Source organism: Atractosteus spatula, chromosome 8 (genome assembly GCF_055471065.1).
Source record: "Atractosteus spatula isolate fAtrSpa1 chromosome 8, fAtrSpa1.hap1, whole genome shotgun sequence".
NCBI classification, from domain to species: Eukaryota; Metazoa; Chordata; class Actinopteri; order Semionotiformes; family Lepisosteidae; genus Atractosteus; species Atractosteus spatula.
In genome coordinates, this window is record NC_142713.1 from 62,001,723 (window position 1) to 62,021,791 (window position 20,069).

Here is a 20,069-nt window from a genome sequence, read left to right on the forward strand (position 1 = left end):
AATTTTTTTTGCTTGCACAATAGTACTTTCTGGCATTATCAGATTGTATTTAAAGACTGTATGAATGCTTATTTTACCATGTCTAAGCGTTCATGAAGCTATATATTAACGCAATAGGCTATTGTGTGTAACAGCATGAGAATGCTCTATAAATCAATCTTGATACCTGACTAAAGCTAAGATTATGCCATTTTCATTCTCTGGTTTCAGTAATTACCTTTTAATTAGTGAAGACTGATACTCAGTATCTTAACAATAATAACATTTGCTGCAACATGCAAAATTAAACAATAAATTCCCATCTGAAATTCCTGGTTATTATTTTTCTGAAAGTGATGCAGTAGATGGAGTTTCATGGTGTCAGAGGTGGTTTGGGAGAGGGGCAGGATCCTTGACTGTCAAAGCTAGTTGCTCTTCCAGGCCACTGTGGGAAAAAGATAATACAAAAATAAAATTGCATTCCGACAATAATTCAACTAATTGACATTTCACACATAACTGTTGCTGACATGTGATCAACTTAATAAGGGCCTTTAGAAATGAAATGATCTCATCTACAGTAATCCAGAAATATTTGTTGAGATGAAAGGAAGTTTTTATTTCCAACCAACACTCGTCTACAGTGCACGTTTAGATTAAATCAATCTAGCGCTGAAGATTGCTCAAAGGCTATCATTAGCACTGTACTTCATTCTTTTCAAAAGTTAAATGTTTCATTTATAACAAGACAAGAAGGAAGCACAGCACAAAGAATTACCAAGAAACCAGTCTCATATTTGATTAAATATTCACTTTACACTTACATATAGTGTATATTGTAACCATTTTTTTTCTAATACAATTCCAAAAGAAATAAGGGAAATGTATACATCTGAAAAGTGTGGTACTGTAGGAATTGAAAATGTTCTAATAGATTCAGAAGAGAATAAATATACCAGTTTAGGTGTTAGCGTTAATTTTGAAGAGCTCTCAGTTTTCTCAGTTTTTGGCTCTCAACACAATGGAACAGAAAACAAATGTAATTACAGCTTTGTGGGTTGTTTAGTTTTTTGAACAGTCAACAGGGAACAGATATTTAATTTCCTTTTCCTGTGTTTAAAGCCCCAACCTGAATTCACTAAGGAATTATACATCCGGACTGTACATCTTCTTAAGAATGTTCTTTTTATTAAAATTCAGTACTACGAAGCACATGAATTGTTACCCATATTTTGAATAGTGAAAGCCAAGTTCTAAACTATAAAGAAGAGACACAAAGAAACATTTCAAAACGTCTGCCAAATTTCGAAACCTCCGGTAAATGTAGCGTCATACGACTAGTTTCATATTGAGTGTACAGGTACTGTACGGCTTCAACTGATTGGATCGGCTTCAACTATGCAACTTTCTTTACCAAAAAAAGGATAGATTGAAATTCTGCAAGATGCCATTTTCAGATAATATTCTGTGAAGATATCTTATTTTCTTCATTGACTATAAAGCACTTTATGATATGATGCTCCATAAAGAACACAAAGTGCATTAGACACTAATAAGGTCCTTGAATTTTGCCTGGGTATACGTTTAACAAACAGTTCTTATATGAATTTAGAACAAGCTCTGATGCATACAGTAAATGGCTTATTCGTATTTCCAATTAAAGAGAAAAATCTTTTACCTCCATCAGTGCATGCCAGTGAGTTATTGGTTTGCGAGGATAGGCCAACATTTCATTCCAATGATCTCGACCGAGGCCTTCAGCCTCCGGGCCTGTTCGACACACCCCTATCACCTCATTGTGGCCAACCCTGTAAAGAAACACCACAGAAGATCCTCACTGATATTAGGAACAATTTAAAAGCACTACATGAATTTGATGAGTAGCAGTGAAAAGCAGAGTGTTTTCTTACTCATTCCATAGAACATCTTAATGCAGTACCAGCAAATAAAGATCATGTCTTAGCTATAGAAAGCAATGAACAAGTTTGTTGTTATCCTTCAAGGTGCAGCATGAACCTAAAGAGCAGATGCTTGCATGCAAATATTTTGAAATTTTACGTAAACAATATCTTGCCTTCCATATTCATTAACATGACAATTAGAAATAAACCAGCTATATTATGGATTGTATAAAAAAAAAGTTATTGTGAAAACACTGACTAGCAGTACAACCTAACATTATGAAAGACATCTTTTGTAAGTTACTAATGACAAATGAAAAGATGAGAAGTGAAATCAACTATCCCTAAACAGAATAGGCATTTTTTAGATTTTTTTTCTTACCTATTCAAATATTCAATACATTTAGAATGTGGTGTTTTGTATTGAGTCATATTTGTTTTGCACCTGCACAAATGAAACAATAACTTTTGTGTAATTCTACTGCAAGTCAGCCATAAATGTAAGTTCATGCTTAGTACCACACTTACCGATCATAGTCCATCACCATGATGGAGAGGCTCACTTGCTCCACATTCTCTGGAGGGATGTCAAAGATGATGGCCTCGTTGTAAACAGGGTTGAGAGTGCTCTTCTTTGTTGTTGTTTTCCGTTTTTTTAATCTGCGGCCATCGCATAGCAACGACACTTTAACATAAGGGTCTGAAAAAACGAACCAGACATAGCCTGCATGGAAACAGAGTCTATACTGCACAAAGTAAACATGGAACACAATTTATGGAGCTGCAGCTTGTTTAATTCTTAAAGATAGACCAAACAATACTGCAAAGGAATTTAAAAATACTGTATGCTACTACGCACTGCAAACTCTTATGTTGATTCTAACAATTTTAATTCTAGTGTAAAAATTATTAAAACCCACTCATAGCTTAACCTTATACGATCAAAATCTAGTTGTAATACTGAAGGAATGCAATATACAGTATGATAATATGCTGTGATGCCATGAGGGGCGGAGTTGTTGCAGGGCGTTACTACTCTCAAAGTTTTCCACCTTACCAAGATGGCCAACCAGAGATCCCAGGCTCACAATAGTGGCAGCTGGCAGTTACTGGAGCTGGGAACAGCTGTGCACCCTACTTAAGATTTCATTTCTCTGTATAGCTAAAATTGTATAATGTCTTCAGATGTATACAATTAACTTACAGATGGTATAATTCCACCTTGAGTTCTGTTTTTTGAGACAGTCTGTGGTGTCATGACTCTTACTAGGAATAGGTTGCTTTCTAATAACATATGGACTGATATTTCAACAGCTATTTAAAAAAATGATTGTGAATGAATTAGAATTTGGAACACAGTTATGCATAACAAATTAATACTCATTCATTGCCATTTCACTGAGTCCTAACACTCAACAGTCACAAAATATTTATTGCCTTTCTTTTACTACACAATTTCAGCTCCTGGAAATAATTTCAGAGTGCACAGACACAAGATATGCCATGTATTGTCATTGAAGCAATTTGTTAAAAAGATAAATGGATTTGACAAAAAAAACAATTGGTAAACAGCTTTAAACAGGATGACAAATAAAGGCTAAAAAGGGATTTGTTTTAGGAAAAAACTTATACATATGTAAGTAATAATTATCACATTAGAAATCAAATAGCTTTTAAGTTTGTTTTTGTCACCATATACTGTAATTGTTATTGCCAAGCATTTCTGACATATCTTTAAATATAAAGCAAGAATTCAGGATAATTACATAACTCAAAAGATCTTTTAGTTAAATATGTACATAAAGGTAGACCCAAATGCATATAAAAGTATGATTCTTTCCTAAATTTCAGTTTGCTAGGAAATTTCACAGTGATTCCAATTCACAATGGTTACTTCCTAACAACCTGGTGTTAATTCTTTGAAGCTGAATCAAACAGCTGTTCAATGTCATTGTTAATGGATAAATCACGATGGACCATTTTCTAACAATGGTGTTATTTCAATTTGTATTGGCAAAACAGGATGAAATCGTCTTGCTTATTGCTTAACATTTGAAGGCTTTATCGATAGTGCAGATTTTAATAGCCTAGAAACAAATGTCTGATGAACATTAAGATACCACTGTTTGCATGCTAGCATGTTTTTAGGAAATTAAAACAGAAGGATTTTGGATATTGATTAAATGTTTTTTGGCATCATTTAATTAAATTGGTTATTCACTACTAACTGTGGCACCACTTGAGTGATTTTGACTCTTTCATAAGCACTCGTCGAGGTGATAGATTGGATTGGATAAGAGTGACTAAGTGATTTAAACTGTTGAATGTCAAGGCTTGTGAAAATCTAAAATGATACTGTAGATGCATAAAAGATCAAATATGCCCCTTTTATCAAAAGAAAAAAAAAACTTTTGTGTAATGGGTATGTATAGAGAAGAATTTGGAGGACTCACCTGCTCTAGACAGGCACAGACATGCAGAACAATGTGCTAACTGACCATTTGACTGGGTATGCAAAAAGACAAATTCCTAATACAAGAAATTGTGTATGGCCAATGCAGTGATCTTATCTTATGTAGCTCCTATTAAACTGCCTTTCTTGTGTTATTAGAATGTGACAATCATGCAGTGAATGACCAGCTTGCCAGACTTGAGCCCCAGTTAATATCGCTAGGATGAAGTGGCATCCAGAGCTCAGTGAATGGTGAACAGGCACAGGCCTGTCCAGCCTCTACAAGACAAATGAGACATAATCCCACAGGACAGCTTTTCTGAAAACTGAGTGTATTGCAGATGTACAGTTTACATACGCTAGTAGCCTGTACTACTAGCATCCATAAGGTATTGATCAATCCTGTTTAAAATAAACGTTATCAGCATATTTAGATACTATTTAAATTTTGATTGAAAATATGTTCTTTTGGTAGCAGATCAGTAAAAGTGGGATAACTTAAAATTTAAAGATGCCAAAGACAGCAAGACATTTACTGCTTTCAGTTCTGTTCTGACCCAAATGGCCACTAATTAAAACAATAGCTATGTTGAGCTAAGGAGATGCTGCAAGAGCAAAGATGGGGTGGAGGGAGGGATGTGAAAGCGAAATGCACAAGTGTGAGACAAATAAGCATGGCAGATACTGGCAAAACAACATTTTCTAAAGAAAACCTGTCAGTACAAGTCTGTTGCACAACGTGGTACCTCATCAACTCCAGCTGTGAAAATGAATTCAAGAACTGGGAACCAGGTTTTGAATAAAAATAAATTCATGTTAGCACTATCAATTGGTACGTAATATTGATACAAGAAAAACAAAAATCAATATCCCAAAGTGAATTTCATTAAACCGCTATGGTCCTGAATATTAGATAGTCATATACTAGAGAATCAGTGTAATATTCCTATATGGGAACAAGTAATAGGTTTATTCCATGCTGAAAAAAGAAGAACGAAAACATAGCGTTTCTGCCGTGGAGTCTTCTTTAGGTGTGAGAAAGACAGGGCAGTAAGCAAAGGTAATGTAGCGGGAGAACAAAAGCTGGGACAGAGGAGGAGCGAGGGGCGGGAGCAGGGGACAGAAAGAGTGGCCAATCAGGAGGTGTGAAGTCTGGATAGGTGAAGAGAGGTATGAAATGAAACCTTCAATGAATAGAGAGAATTTAGAAGAAAAGTAGTCTGTCGTTAAGAGAAGGGGGAAGGTGTGATCCTAGCTGTAGGATAATTCTGGTTTCTGTAGTCTTTCTGATGTACAGTATGAGTTCGGAAAACAGTCTTTGAGAACACAGACGGAGAGATTAGAGTGGTCATGGCCGTCAGAGGTGAAATGAGAAACAATGGGCCTGGAGAGATCTTTAATCTTCACTAATTGACCAGAATAAAAACAGATGAAAAATGGTAGGTTTCATTTCACACCTCTCTACAACGATAAAAACACACAGATGAAAAATGTGTTATGTTTATGTCTTACTTTAGCTATTGACAAGAAATAAGAAATCTTTTTGTCCTTGAAATAAGTTAGTGTCTCATGGGGAATACCTGAAGAGCCGGTGATATCCATCGCCTTGAGGTTTCTGCATTTAATGACTGTCAAGGTCATTCTCCCAGCAGTCGGAAGGTAGCACAAAGAATACATGATTTCCCCCAAATCAACACTTTCCTGGAAGAAATAATATAAAGTTAATATTGAAAATGATATCATACTGTATATTTTCTTTTATATAAAACTAAATTTGTGTTGTTGTCCTTTATGAAGTGTTCAGTTTGTATTGCAGTAGTTGGTATTGACCCTGATGAGTATGATAGAGGGGTGAAATGTGCAGAGAATATTTAGCCTGATTCACCTAGCTGAGGGAATACGGCCCACCCCTGAGGATAAGCTACCTAGACCCCCGTCACTATTCTGGGGACTGAGCTGGGGACCTGCTGCAAGGGTGTAGATGGGGAGGTGGGAAAGACCCGAGAGAGATACCTCAAAATGGGAAAAGGGAATCCTGGGTGCGAGTCTTACATAAATAAATTGCTAGGTACCGCATTTTGAATCAAAATAAATTTGTATGTTAGCACTTGTAATGGTTACATAATATTGTCATATGTAAAATACAAATCAGTATCATAAACTGGATTTCATAATGTCTTAAGCCTTATATTTGTACTATCTGTGTTATATTTTCCTGTGGTCATTTCTCTCTGAAACCAACTTGTAGTAAGTCCGTAGAAAGCATAATTTGAATAATTCAACTTAAGACAAAATAAGCATCCAGTTAAGGTATGCATGCATTTCAAGAACTGTTAAAGAAGCTGATTCTTTGGAGTTATTAGAAAATGTAAGGTAAAAGAGTGTACACTTTATCAAAGATTGATCATCATCACCACACCATGAAAAGACTGGCAAGCTAGTACTGTTTATTTATAGTAGAAATGTAAAGGAACAAGTAAAGGTTTATTCCATGCTGAAAAGAGAAGAAAAGAAACACAACGTTTTAGCTGTGGAGCCTTCTTCAGGTCATGACAGCCAAAACTTTGTTTCATTTGTTCTCTTTTCAGCATGGAATAAACCTTTACTTGCTCCTTTGAAGCCTACGCATGCTGACACAGCTACATACTTCAACATTTTATAGTAGAGATGTTTTGGACTTAAAATACTATTCTTGACGAATTAGATGGCCCTGTTGCAAGTAGTATGAAGTAATCTGAGGGCTTGAGTGATTCTGGTAAGGAAGCAAGTGAGACAAGGTTATTGATGCTGTAATTACATGCAATTACATTCTCCCTGAAAGTACACACTTCTGGGAATACTCATTGATAAAGTAAGCAAGAAACAACAGAATTCCAGCACTTGGTATATTACTTTTATAGTACAAGGCATGCTGTATTCCACAAATTAAAACAAAGTGCAAATTAATTTACAAACCAAAGCAGACTTTGCTACAAGACATATTCCCTTTCTTAGCTTAATCTTTTACTAACATTATTGTTCTATTAACACCAATGTTGTGATGAAACAAGTCAAGTCAAGATTGTAGCTGTAACGAAAGCGTTTTTTTCCAGACCCTATGCAGACAACACGATCCAGGGTTGAGTGAGAAAACACGAGGAAAAAAGGCATGCAGAATACGGGGATGAAAACAGGCGGGCGTGTCCATGGTGTGCTGGTGGTTGGGGGAGGTGTGGCCAAGCCGAACAGTCCAGAGAGGAATCAAAAAGGGGAATCCATGACAGAGCAAAAGTCCAAAGCCGGGCGATCCATCCAAGACGAACAGGATAAAAACAGGAACCGGGTCGGGACCGGCATGAGAACAGGAACGGGAACAAATACAGGAACTTAAAACCTTAACGGGGCCAGGTGCTTCTAGGTCCTGGACTCGCCTGGTATGGAAACTAGAGACGAGCCCAGAATAGAGTGAGCGCCTGGCTTTTAAGGAGAACTGAAAAGGGGGTTGGAACAGGGAGCAGGTGCGGTGGATGAGTAGAAAACAAGGAAGGGCTGGAGCGTCCTTAAGAGGAGGGGTTTGCGAACGTGACAGTAGCCTGAGCTACAATCTACATTTTATCTTTCAGAGTATTACTGAAATTAATTGATACTGTAGGTTGAGCATCATTTTCGGTCCATTATACTGTATATACTGATGGAAAAAAGAAACGCAATATTATCTGGAATGAGAATACTATAGTTATAGCTTATGTACTTTCACAAAAAGTTGTCAATTTGTTTCAAGCCCTCTGACCAGCAATACAGCTTGTGCAGTGAGGCATTGCAACTTGCCAATCACATGAAAGCTCGTTAGGTGCACTTTTACCCAACGAGGTCCTGATCAGGTCACCTTTAAAAAGTCCTTAATTCAAAGGTTAGGTCACTGCAAGAAAAATGTCACCACAAGCAAGGGAGAGGGTCACTGGCATGCTGCAGGCAGGCATGTCATGTGTCCTGACTGCAGAGAAGGTTTCAGCAGACCGGCGGGACAGATGACCGTCCAAGACCCGGTCGCCCTCGAGTGACCACACCACAGCAGGACCGACACATCAGACTGGTCCATCTGAGAGATCGTTTCAGATCTGCCACCCGTACTGCTGCTGAAACTGCCAGCAGACACAATGCCCACATCAGTGACAGGACAGTGAGGCTCCATGCTGCTGGCCTTAGAGCAAGGCGACCTGTCAGAGGCCCTTTGCTCACACCTCCTAGAAGTCACACCCAACTGGCTTGGGCCAGACAGAGGCTGCGATGGACTCGTCAGCAGTGGCATCAGGTCCTCTTCACGGATGGGTCACTCTTCAGCCTGTTTCACACAGATGGGGGACCAGAGTGTGGAGGAGGAGGTGTTGCGTTTCTTTTTTCCATCAGTATATTTTAACTATTGAAAGATGCAAATACTGTAATAGCATATAATATTGCTTATGATTCTGCAATACCCTCACGTTTTGTTCTGCAGTTTTCTTCAAATTCTCAAAAAAGGGAACAAGATAGCTTGGAGTCCTTCATTTTTCAGATATCCCCAGTGTGGCTGGCCAGTAATTCCAGTAAATGCCATTTGGGTCTCTATTGCATTTAAATAGGTTCACATGTAGTGAGTGAATTAGTGAATTAGATCATTGGTGAAGGGCTAAGAGTCACACTTTCACAAGATTTTAACTTAGACTAAAAGTTAGACTTAGATTACTTAAACTAGAGTTTAGTAATAGAAATAGCAATAGCTGGTGTCAGGCTGTGTAGGGTACAGTTGGTTTGGTTTGTCGTAGAAAGAAGAACTTCACATTCTCCTACTACATAATTTTGGTTTTCCATGTGAGCAGGCTTCATGAGCTACCTGAGTCCCTATAGCTCCAGCTGCAGAGGTTGCAAAGCTGCCAGCTCATCTCACACGTCCAGATCTAGGATTGCTTTTTTTTGGAAAGTCACAAAACTGATTTCACTCTAACACAAAATTTTCACACAGAACCTTTTATTTCTTTCATGCCATAAACAACATCTTGAATAACAGCTGTTATGTTGTGCTCTATAATACTAACTTCAAAGATTTAATTTTTCCTTTAAACTTACCCTTTTCAGTTTCATGACAAAAAAAATCTTTGCTCCTAATTCTAGACATACAGCAATGTTAAAATAATCTATAAATAATAATGGTCAGAGAAAAAAAAATCATACTTTACAAATCTGTTTACTTTCCATCTGTAACTGTATAACATGAAGTATTAAAAACACAACTGACTGATTTGCTCCAACACTGATCTGCTGCATTTGTCATGCCACTCAGTATATAATCTATACCAAATGTGAACCCAATTCACAAATCCTTGACTGAAAAACTGGATTTGATTTCTGTTGTGTTTGAAAATCTTATACAAATGCAATGTCCCTGCCAAAAAATAAGCTATTTTTACTACATACTGTAAATATGTACAGTCTGTAACATACCTTAGGCACAATGCTAAGGAGAAGCCTGTGACACTATACACTATGATGATCAAGATCTTAAGCAGTGAGTAGGGCCAGATGTTAATATACAGTAGGTACGGATAATGGTCATAGCTTGAGTATCCTTCTCAAAACTGGGGAAACAGTATTTGGCATATTTGGCTTATAGATTTAGTGTAATATTTTATATTTCTGTTCATTTATTATAAAGTATTAATTTGAGCTTTTTAACTTAGAATATATTGTAATATTTGCATACATTTTATGAAGTAGTTGCAAACACTTAAAAAAATACATTATTTTCAAAGTTAGAAATTCCATTAGTAATAAGTAATAGGAAGATAACTAAAACCTAAGACACTACTTATGTTCAACTATAGAAAACAGAAAATAAGATATGGAGTCAACCGCTCTGCTAAAGCAACCTCTTTTATGGTCCGTGTATTGTTTTTTTCCAAGAAACACACTGCTCTCAAAATCTCTGAAACTTTCCTATTGTCAGGAAGAGCACTATGTCCATAGTACACACAGTTATCCTGAGAGCTACTACACAACCAAGCCCAATATCAGTGAAAAAAACTGAACAGAAACCAGAACAAAATGTGATCATGTCAAGCCCGGCTTATGGAAATAAAATATCATTTGTGGGCTTTCTAATAGGCTTTGCATTACATCTTGACGCTCCTCAAGATATGTATGACTTGACGTACACAAATCCCACTTTACATAAAATCTCTCATACTGTAGATCACATTACAAAACTATTGAGTTAGTGGTTTCACGCTGCAGCTGGTTGCTGCAAACTACCGAGGTGGAAAGGACAGATTTAGACCTCGCTGCAGGACTCAGGTTTCTCCGTGGAGCTCTGGAAGGACCTGAGGGTGAGAGGAGGAGGTATGTTGGCTGGCAAAGACAGACAAGCAGGGAAGCAGACTGCTGAGACAGGACTGAAAAGGAAAGCCTGGCGAGTTGAGGCTGACGAGGGAAGCTCACCACTGGATCAGTGCTGACAGCAGGTGATGATCAGGAAGCCAAAGTTGGATGAAATCACTGAGATTAAGGATTTCAATGAAAGCAGGTTTCCTAAAGCAGGCTGTTGACTGAACTACCCTAGGTAGCTCAATGTCAGAGCACTGATCCAGTGGGCTCTCGGGGATTAAGTGTAGTGCCTGATTGGAGGGCTGATTGGATGACTGGGTGAATGACTGAAGGGGAGAAAGGCAAACGACAGGCAGCTGACCTGGTCCTCGCGGGCTCAGGAGGAATGCTAACGCAATTCTCTAATGGCAGCCACGGCCTTCAAACCTCTCCCAGCCCGAGCGTGAAAACGGAAAGTTTGTTAGATATGTACAGTAAAGATCAGGCAACGCGGCATGTTCCTTCCACAGAGGAATAGTGTGGAGTAAATGTAATACAGCCACCATCAGCATCCACCAGCCACCGATTTCATACACATTTCACACACCTGAAGGAAGCTCCACAGCCAAAACGTTGTTTCCTTTCTTCTCTTTGCAGGAATAAACCTTTACTTGTTCCTTTGCACCCATTTCATACTCTGTCCTGCTTTGTTTCAGCACACGTGTGGCATTCTTAGTGTTCTTTCTGAAATCTGAAACACTACTGCAATCATGTCAGGGAAGCCACCAAGTGATTTTAAGTATAGTGGTACTGGTAAGGGATGCGTGATTGACCTTGAGCAGAATATTAATAATTCAGCTGTACAAAGGAGGGAAATTTCTTAATTTTAATTTTATTATCTACAGTGTACTTTGTTTTTCATTGCTGAACAGTACAGTGGGGGGTAATAAAATGTACAGTAGAGTATTAACTTGTTAAAAGGTAATTCTCCCCAATATTTCATTATTTATTGTATATTGTTTTTAAGTGAATAATATATTTGGTGCTTAGGTATTCTAATATGGTTTTGAAAAGATGTTTCATTAAGCAAAATATTATATATGAATATAAACAGAGTTGCTTCTGACTTACATACACAAGAATGAAATGGAAGCCTTACATATGCAAGTCAAGAAAAGAGTGTACATGTAAAACAAGTGTCAACACTACACGAGCAAACAGCTGACAAAAAGTTTTAATATAAATTGCTCTCAACTAAACCTTAATTTTTCAGTCATTTTAACTCAGATCTGCGTCTACAAGGTTGACTCTGACTTCACTTTTGTTTACCCTTAAGTTTTAACAGGACGCAGCTGAAGGATTTTCACACTTTATGGGAAATATGTCAGAAGTGACGACTGGTGTTGATTTCCCCTCAGGGATTTCTACAGTTACAGACCCTGTCCACCATCATCACTCAGCTGAAGGCCCCAGAGCCTGGCATGCTGCATTTCATTTCCTGTCACTTACAACAAAAATGTGGAAACAAAGCTGCTCTAGGCGATACATTGCAGTCCATTACATACTGAGTGACCAGCATGCCATGCAAATGATATATGCTATGACGCTTCCTAGTCACTCATTTCCAGAACAATCAATTTTTTTAGAGCTATAGTTCTGGTCCTGGAGTATGTGTTCCCTGTCTGTGCTATTTTGTTGTTCCAACTTGGCCCTTAATTCCCAGTGCTAATTGGTGCCTGTGACTGATCTGCATGCTGGTTCGGACTTTTTTTCTGCATTGAGTCCTTGATTTAAAATACAGTATACTCCAGTTAAAGTGCAACAATTCAATATCATCAGCACACAGACGTTTATGCATTCCCTCTTTTACATGCTACTTAAGAATTTGCTCCCTTTCTTTATAGTAAACAGCTCTTAACTGGTAATCAATTCATGATAACCAGTGGGAACACAATCCCTGTGTCTATTTAAGTCCAACTGGTTACACATCTGAATGAGGGCAGCCCTGAAACACACTCATTAATGGGTTCATACCAATTTCAAATTTAATTCATCTCATAAAGATCTGAAAAAAATAAAAAGGGCTTAAAATAGAGAAAAAATAAAAAAGACAGCTCGTGATTAACCTTTATAACTGAAAATGTGTTGGTTCAAATCTCAGGAAAGACACTGCTATTGTCCAAGCAAGGTATTTCACTTACTGTAATTGCTCCCGTGTAATGCCCTTCTGTATAAAATTTTAATAAAACATATACTAAAAAAAAAGCTTTTTAAATCTGAAATAGATTTTGAGAAAGTAAAATACCTTTTGTCAAAGGGCAGCAGTTACAATCTGAATTGTATTAATTGTCAATAGCACGTTTCTCCAATTTTATGCATCTGAAAAGTGAAAAACACACACAGTTTGTTGCCTGTTCTTGCCTTTGACAGCAAGCTACAGCGCTGAGTAAAACTGTATGAGAGCAACCCTAGGTTAGTCTCTTGTGTATTTTAGACCTAAAATGTAAAAAAATGTAACTAGATATGCATGGCAGTTAATATAAGATTAAGATCATTCTAATATTTCTAGTTTTCTAGACCATTTTTAGTTTGGTCAGGATATTTTGATTAATTAGCTACAATAAATGACCCAACAGTATATATCCTCCCATGAACAATTCTTAGATTCAGTATCTGGAGGAATGTCCTTCAGAAGCAACGGCTTCAACTGGTCTTTACTTTAACTGTTTATCGGACTCTCACAGGAGCTTTTATAAATTTTGGCTCATGCCCTTTGTTCTTTACAGAATTTGTTAAAGTCGGTGACATTCTGAAGGTTTCTTAGCGTGAAGAGTTTGCTTTAGGTCCTGACATAGCATTTCAATGTGGTTTGCATCCAGACTCTGACTTGATTAATCCAAAATGTGTCATTTTTTCTTCTTCATCCATTTTGCTGTAGATCTGTTTGTTTAGAGTCATTGTCTTACTGCATGGCTCAGCTTCAGATGACAAATGGATGGCCAGACATTTTCCTCCAGGATTTATTTATTCGAGATGATAAAATGCCAAATTCAAGGTTCCATCAAAGATAACAAACCATTTGGGACCTGAGGCACTACCATGCTTGAAAGTCAAGATTAAGTTTTTCTGTTGGAAAAATTATTGTCAAATAATTCAACTTCTGACTCATCTGTTCAGGTAACAATCTTCCAGTAGACTTGTAGATCATCCAGGTGCTCTCTGCCAATGTTCTTTTTAATAGAGAAAAATGTTTCTTCCTGGCTAACCTCCTATAAAACCATTTAGTCTTTTCCTGATTAGTGGAGAGCCTACAGATCCTTAAATTTTACTCTGTGGTTGTTTGCAACTTCCCCGGATAATTTTCCAGGTTACTCTTAGGACGAGTGGTCACTGTGATGTTGAATATTTTCTATTTGTAGACTCTCTTTTTGACAGTGGACTGATGAAGCCTCAAATGATTAGAAATGGTTTTGAATCCTCTCCAGTCTGATGCACGCAGTTTTTTTTAATCCTCTGAAATCTTTTTTTGAGAGTGATGTGACATACTGTATGCCCACTCCAGAGACAGCCAGGTACTGAACCTGCAATCTATAGGCTGTATATTCACCTCTTGAATTACTTCACAGCTGCTCAATTCCAGTTTAAACAGCAGTATGTCTGCTCTGTATTCACGAAGTAAACCAGAAGCTTGAAAGGCAAAGTGTGATGCAGAGTGTGATGCTTTTCGATTACAGTTGAACAAGAAGTGAGAAGGAAAAGATTATTGCTGCCTTCCTGTAAGGTCCTGAGTGAGTCATTCATTTTCAGTCTTATTTGCTTTGCACTGAGTTGAACAACATGTAACCTTTAGTTGGTTTAGTCTGGTGGAGGCCACTCTGTAATGTATCATTACTATATGACACACAATACCATCAAGGGAAGATCACAGGTAATATAATGTAGAGAAAAGAGATTAATACAGTTGGCCTAATATTGATACAGAGGTGTCTTAAAATTAGTTTACAGATAACCAAAATTCATTTTTAAAATAATTTCTTTATTTTTGTGTTTTTCTCTGCAAATGGTCTAATAGCACAGTGGCATCATACTACAGTGTGTCGGGATCAGATTCAGTTTTAAGAAGCTGAATAAATTCTGTACTTTGATTCATATATAAAATTAGAAGTCTTAATAAGAAAGTACAGTAGTCTCTTTACAACATAATCTCTTAATTAGAACCTGTGTAAGTTTATTGATTTGTGTTCATTCTTTTTCAAAATTTTTTCCCCCACCAAATCTATTTGCATTTTTACATTCTGTAAAAAGTCTTTTTAAACCAAAAAGCCACGGTAATACAGTATTTAGAAAAAAAATCACAGTGTAGTGCAGTATGTTTGTAAATTATATTTTAAAATATGCAAAATACAATGTGTACGTTAACATACTTTAATTTATAAAATATTTATTTTTAATATGTCCAAAATAAAAGTTAATATAAATGATGCAAAGCCTCTAATGGTTTTAAGTAGTTACAAAATCGAACAACACACTAAAAAAAAACAGTGAAACAGCTTTCTTAATTGCTAAAGTGATGATAAATTATTTAAACAGAATAATGGATTTCAGGAATCAAAATTATATCTAAAACAAAAAGAATATGTAAATGCAACAATTATGAATTCTTAAGTTGGATACCATATATTATTATGGTGGGAAAAAAACATTAAAACTCCCTAATTTATATTCTTTGACATTAATGATAAGTGCAGCTGCGCCTTAGTCATTAACCAAAAATGTGGCTTTTTTATTTCTAGAAATTTGCTGTGACAGTCTCTATCCACTCTTGAGGATCGTTAGTCAGGTTCACTAAAATGGGCCTAATGCTTCTGCATGGTCCTTAAGTGAATGACTTTCTAGAAGAATGGTGATTGTGGTCTGTGAACATATTACAAAGGTACACTGCACAGGCATGACATTTTATCAAGGCATAATACACAATCACACAGATTCAATTTGTGTAAAAAGTACACAATTACACCCATTAAAGCTGGGTTTTTTCCATAATAATCCTGCTTAAAATGATCTTGTTCTTAAAATGTGAATGGTAGTTAAAAAAATGAAAGGAATACATATTGTACTGTAGGTAACTGCCCATACGATACATTGTCAGCAGCTACAGTATATAAACTCTGCAATTCACAACTGGCAGCCCACTGAAGTTAAGCAGGTGTGAGCCGGTACAGAGGTATAGCTCTCGGGTGGCAGCTGAGCTGACAGCCAACAGAAGGGTTAAGCAGTATCAGACTCAGCTCCTGCAGCCAGTACCTAGATGATAGACCTGGGGAGGCATCATGCCTGGTCCCGGTACCAAAGAAAGGACGCCCCTCTGTCCTCAATGACTACAGACCAGTTGTGCTGACTTCTCATGTCATGAAGACACTGGAGAGGCTGGTCTTGTCCCACCTGTGACCCCTGGTCAGTTCATTACTGGACATCCTACAGTTCGCCTACCAACCCAGTGTTGGTGTGGAAGATGCAATCATCTACATGTTGCAAAGGGCCTACTCACATCTGGACAAGGCTGGCAGCACTGTGAGGATTACGTTTTTCAACTTCTCCAGTGCCTTCAATACTATCCAGCCCCTATTGCTAGGAAGGAAGCTGGAGGAGATGTAAGTGGGTGCCTCCATGACCTCATGGATCACTGACTACCTGACAGGCAGACCAAAGTTTGTGAGACTGCAGAACTGTGTCTGAACAGGCAGTGAGTAACACAAGGGCTCCTCAGGGGACAGTTCTTTCTCTGTTCCTCTTCACCCTCTATACTTCAGACTTTAAATACAACTCAAAGTCCTGCCTCCTGCAGAACTTCTCAGATGACTCTGCAATTGTGAGATATATTGAGGGTGGGCAGGAGGAATGGTACAGAGGACTGGTCAGCAGCTTTGTGGAGTGGTGTGGGGAGAACCACCTGTAATTAAACGTGGCAAAGATGAAGGAGCTGGTGATAGATTTCAGGAGAAAAAGGGTCCAACCTACTCCTGTCTACTTCCATGGGAGTAGCATGGAGACAGTGGACTCATACAAGTGCCTGGGAGTGCGCATGGATGATAGACTGGAATGGTCTAAGAACACAGAGGCCATCTACAAGAAGGGTCAGAGCTGACTTTACTTCTTGAGGAGGCTCAGGTCCCTCAATGTGTGTAGTAAGATGCTACATACAGTATGTTCTATCAGTCGGTTGTGGCGAGCACCATTTTTGTACGTGGTGGTATGCTGGGGCTCTGGGATTAGAGCAGTGGATTCTAACAGGCTGAACAAGCTCATCAAAAGAGAAAGCTCTGTCATTGGGTCTGACCTGGACTCCCTGGAGGTAGTGGCTGAGAGGAGAATGGCGTCCAAACTAGAGGCCATTATGGACAACGTCTCCCATCCCCTCTATGACATGCTTGTGAGAATGAAGAGCACGTTCAGCAATAGGCTGATCCAACCACGGTAAGACAGGGAGCGCTACAGGAGGTCATTCTTGCCTTCTGCCATAAGACTGTACAACATGTGCACTGTGTGTCTGGACAGGGACAACATTGACATTAACCAGTTTTTGGACTAAACAGTAAACTCTCTGCTTACATCTGGCTTTTCCCATTTACAGCTGTTTTTTGTGCAATATATGCCAGGGACTTGAGCAATATATTTATAATGTGCAATACAACTTTTTGTGTATTGTTCTGGTTTGTTCTTTGTAGATTCTGGACTGTAAGTAACTCTTCTTAGTGAACTTCTCACTGACTGTACTGATTGTATTATATGTATTGTATTATTGTATAATTTCGTTACACTGTGCTGTATTGGCTGTGCTAAGCTGCTGTTGCACTGCAATTTCCCTCACGGGATCAATAAAGTATTTATCTGTCTTCTGAGAAAGCTAAGGTTCCTGCTCCAAGAGGTGATAGTGGGGCCAGTAGGGGGCGCTCACCCTGTGTGGTTCCTAATACCCCAGTATAGTGATGGGGACGCTATACTGTAAAAAAGGCTCTGTCCTTTGGATGAGACATAAAACTGAGGTAATCACAAATTGCTCGAATGGAGTTGGGGTATTATTCTGGTTTCCTGGCCTTGACCAATCATGACCTCCTAATAATCCCCATCTATGAATCGCCTTTATCACTTTGCACTCATTGGTGGTGGTGAAGGGGAGTTCCCATTACTTGTTAAGTGCTTTGAGTGGAGTGTCCAGAAAAGTTTAAGAAATTATTATTAATATATATTAGCTATTGAAGAAAAAACATCTGAGGAAAATACTGTGGAGGTCTGTAACAGGGCAACCTTTGTTGTGAAGCTAGTTTTTTGGTTGGGACATCTATGGAACAATATAACCAGGCCAACTGGTTGTGTTAAGAGTATTAGAGAGATTGGGCAAATACGTGCACATGAGTGAAGTGAACACATTTGTATGTATAAGCAGTGTAGCCCACAGTTGCAGCTCATCAGCAGCCTTTGTAGTTGGGACTGAGACAGATATACCCCCTGGAGAGCAGTCTCCGAGGAAGACCAATGGTTAGCTCCCAAGGTAAGGATGTCTGCTCTCACCCTCTTGTTAGCATGGAGGCATAGCTCTTGGGTGGCAGCCAAGCTGATAGCCACTAGGATTAGCGAGGTTTCCCACGGCAACAGAGAAAAGTAGGTTAAAGTAGTAGCTGTTGCCACTTCAGGTAAGCAGGTATAGATTACAGGTAGCAACCCTGGCCAAACGTGATCAGCCAAGTAGGTTTCCACTTCAATTACTATTTAAAGAAATTTAGGGTTAAATTAGTCAGGGTACTATAATTAATGGTTATTAGCAGTTACAGCGTTTAGTCTTCTCTCCCCAAAAGGGGGCATTGAGCTTGAGAGGTGGGGTTTGTAGGAGCCCTCGGGATGCACAGAGGTGGTGCAGGGAACAGTCTCAGGATCACTCACTTTCCTGGTGAAAGGACGTATGCCTTTCATCCTGGGAGGGCAGACGCTATTAACAATAATCCCAGAGGGCACTACACAAAAGTGAAAACAACAAGTGTTTTATAAGGAAAGTCTAATGGGGGTACAGATCTGGTACGGGTTGTATGGCTACAGTTAATGGTTTATGGTTTATAGCAGTATGTGTGTTCATAAGTCAAAGGTACCTGGTTTGGGGTTACATGGATTATGGATATCATTATGGATAACAACTCCCCGTAAGAGCCTGTGAAGCTCAGGGTGTCACCGAGGGCTGGGTGTGTGGTCCTGGATTGTGGTTAAAAGAGTTTTCTGCTACAGAGAAGAGACCAAGGAAGGAAACCCAGCTGCAGTTCACCTAAATTGCCCTGAATTAAAATCAGGAAGCTGGAAAACTGCGAGTCTAGGAGTGTGAGTGGCCAGTGAACGTGTTGGCATGGTCATAAGCAAGGCTGTATTAGATTAAGCAGGTAGCTGCATCAGCATGCGTAGGCTGCAAAGGAACAAGTAAAGGTTTATTCCATGTCATCAATGCCTGAAGAACGCTCCACAGCTGAAACGTTATGTTTCTTCTTCTCTTTTCAGCATGGAATAAACCTTTAATTGTTCCTGTATTAGATTAATGCTTTTTTTCTGAAAAGCATCTGTCTGTACAGGGTAGTTGAGGTGAAAGGAGGTGATGAATTATGAATTTTCCTACATCAAGAAAAGTCTGTGCAAAATGAGATTTAAAACAAGAAAGGCTGAAGTTGTTAAGCATGTTCACCTAGGTTTACTTTTACAACCTTTAAACTTGAAAACTGCAGGTGTTTTGGTATTCAGATGAGTTTTTTTCAGACATGAAAGGGTATACTCACGGTGGTGGCACAGTTAATGTCCTTCCACATTATTGCTTCCCTGGAGAGATCCGACACCTCAAAGAGATTGTCCACGATAACCTCCCCGATCATGTCGTGACTTGTGAACCTGTCAAAGTCGTACACGCTGAAGTGCAGTTTCCTGTTGCACAGCTGATCATATTCCACAGGAAACTGAAAGGTCTCGTCAAAGACTGGGTTGAGAGTTTTTCGGTGAACCCGAGTTTGAAACTTCTTTTTCCGGTCTGGAAGCAGATACATCTTGACATAGGGGTCTGAGGTCCCTGTGAAGTCCTTGGCAGGCAGCTCCAGTGCTTTGATAATTTTAACGATAAGCATCTCATTCTCATAATCGTATTGGAGAGCAAAGTTCAGTTTTCCACAGGTTTGGACATTTTCCTGGTTGTTATCTTCAGAATCAACTGACTTCTGCTTATAGAGTTCTGGCTTAATTCGGCCGATGCTGGTAGAAGTCTGTCTCATCTGCACACTGTCCATGCTGAAATCTACACTTGACACATGCATTTGGCGAGGCAGGTGTCTGCGGAAGGAGTTATGCCTGTTACAAAGGAAAAGAAGAATTAACACTGCTCTTAAAAAGACCAAACCCAA

General features: G+C 38.6%; 1 protein-coding gene across 1 annotated transcript in view; it reads right to left on the bottom strand.

Annotated features, from left to right (window-relative positions):
* Window positions 1-248: 248 nt before the first annotated feature.
* The window catches only part of syt10 (synaptotagmin X), a 43,276-nt gene continuing 23,455 nt past the window's right edge, over window positions 249-20,069 (bottom strand). Inside the window, exons 3-7 of the mRNA XM_088923554.1 lie at window positions 19,458-20,016; window positions 5,913-6,033; window positions 2,409-2,580; window positions 1,658-1,787; window positions 249-424 (exon numbers count right to left, since the gene is read on the bottom strand). Coding sequence (XP_088779680.1) covers window positions 353-424; window positions 1,658-1,787; window positions 2,409-2,580; window positions 5,913-6,033; window positions 19,458-20,016 — 1,054 coding nt within the window. The 3' untranslated portion in view covers window positions 249-352. The remainder of the gene's footprint in view (window positions 425-1,657; window positions 1,788-2,408; window positions 2,581-5,912; window positions 6,034-19,457; window positions 20,017-20,069) is intronic.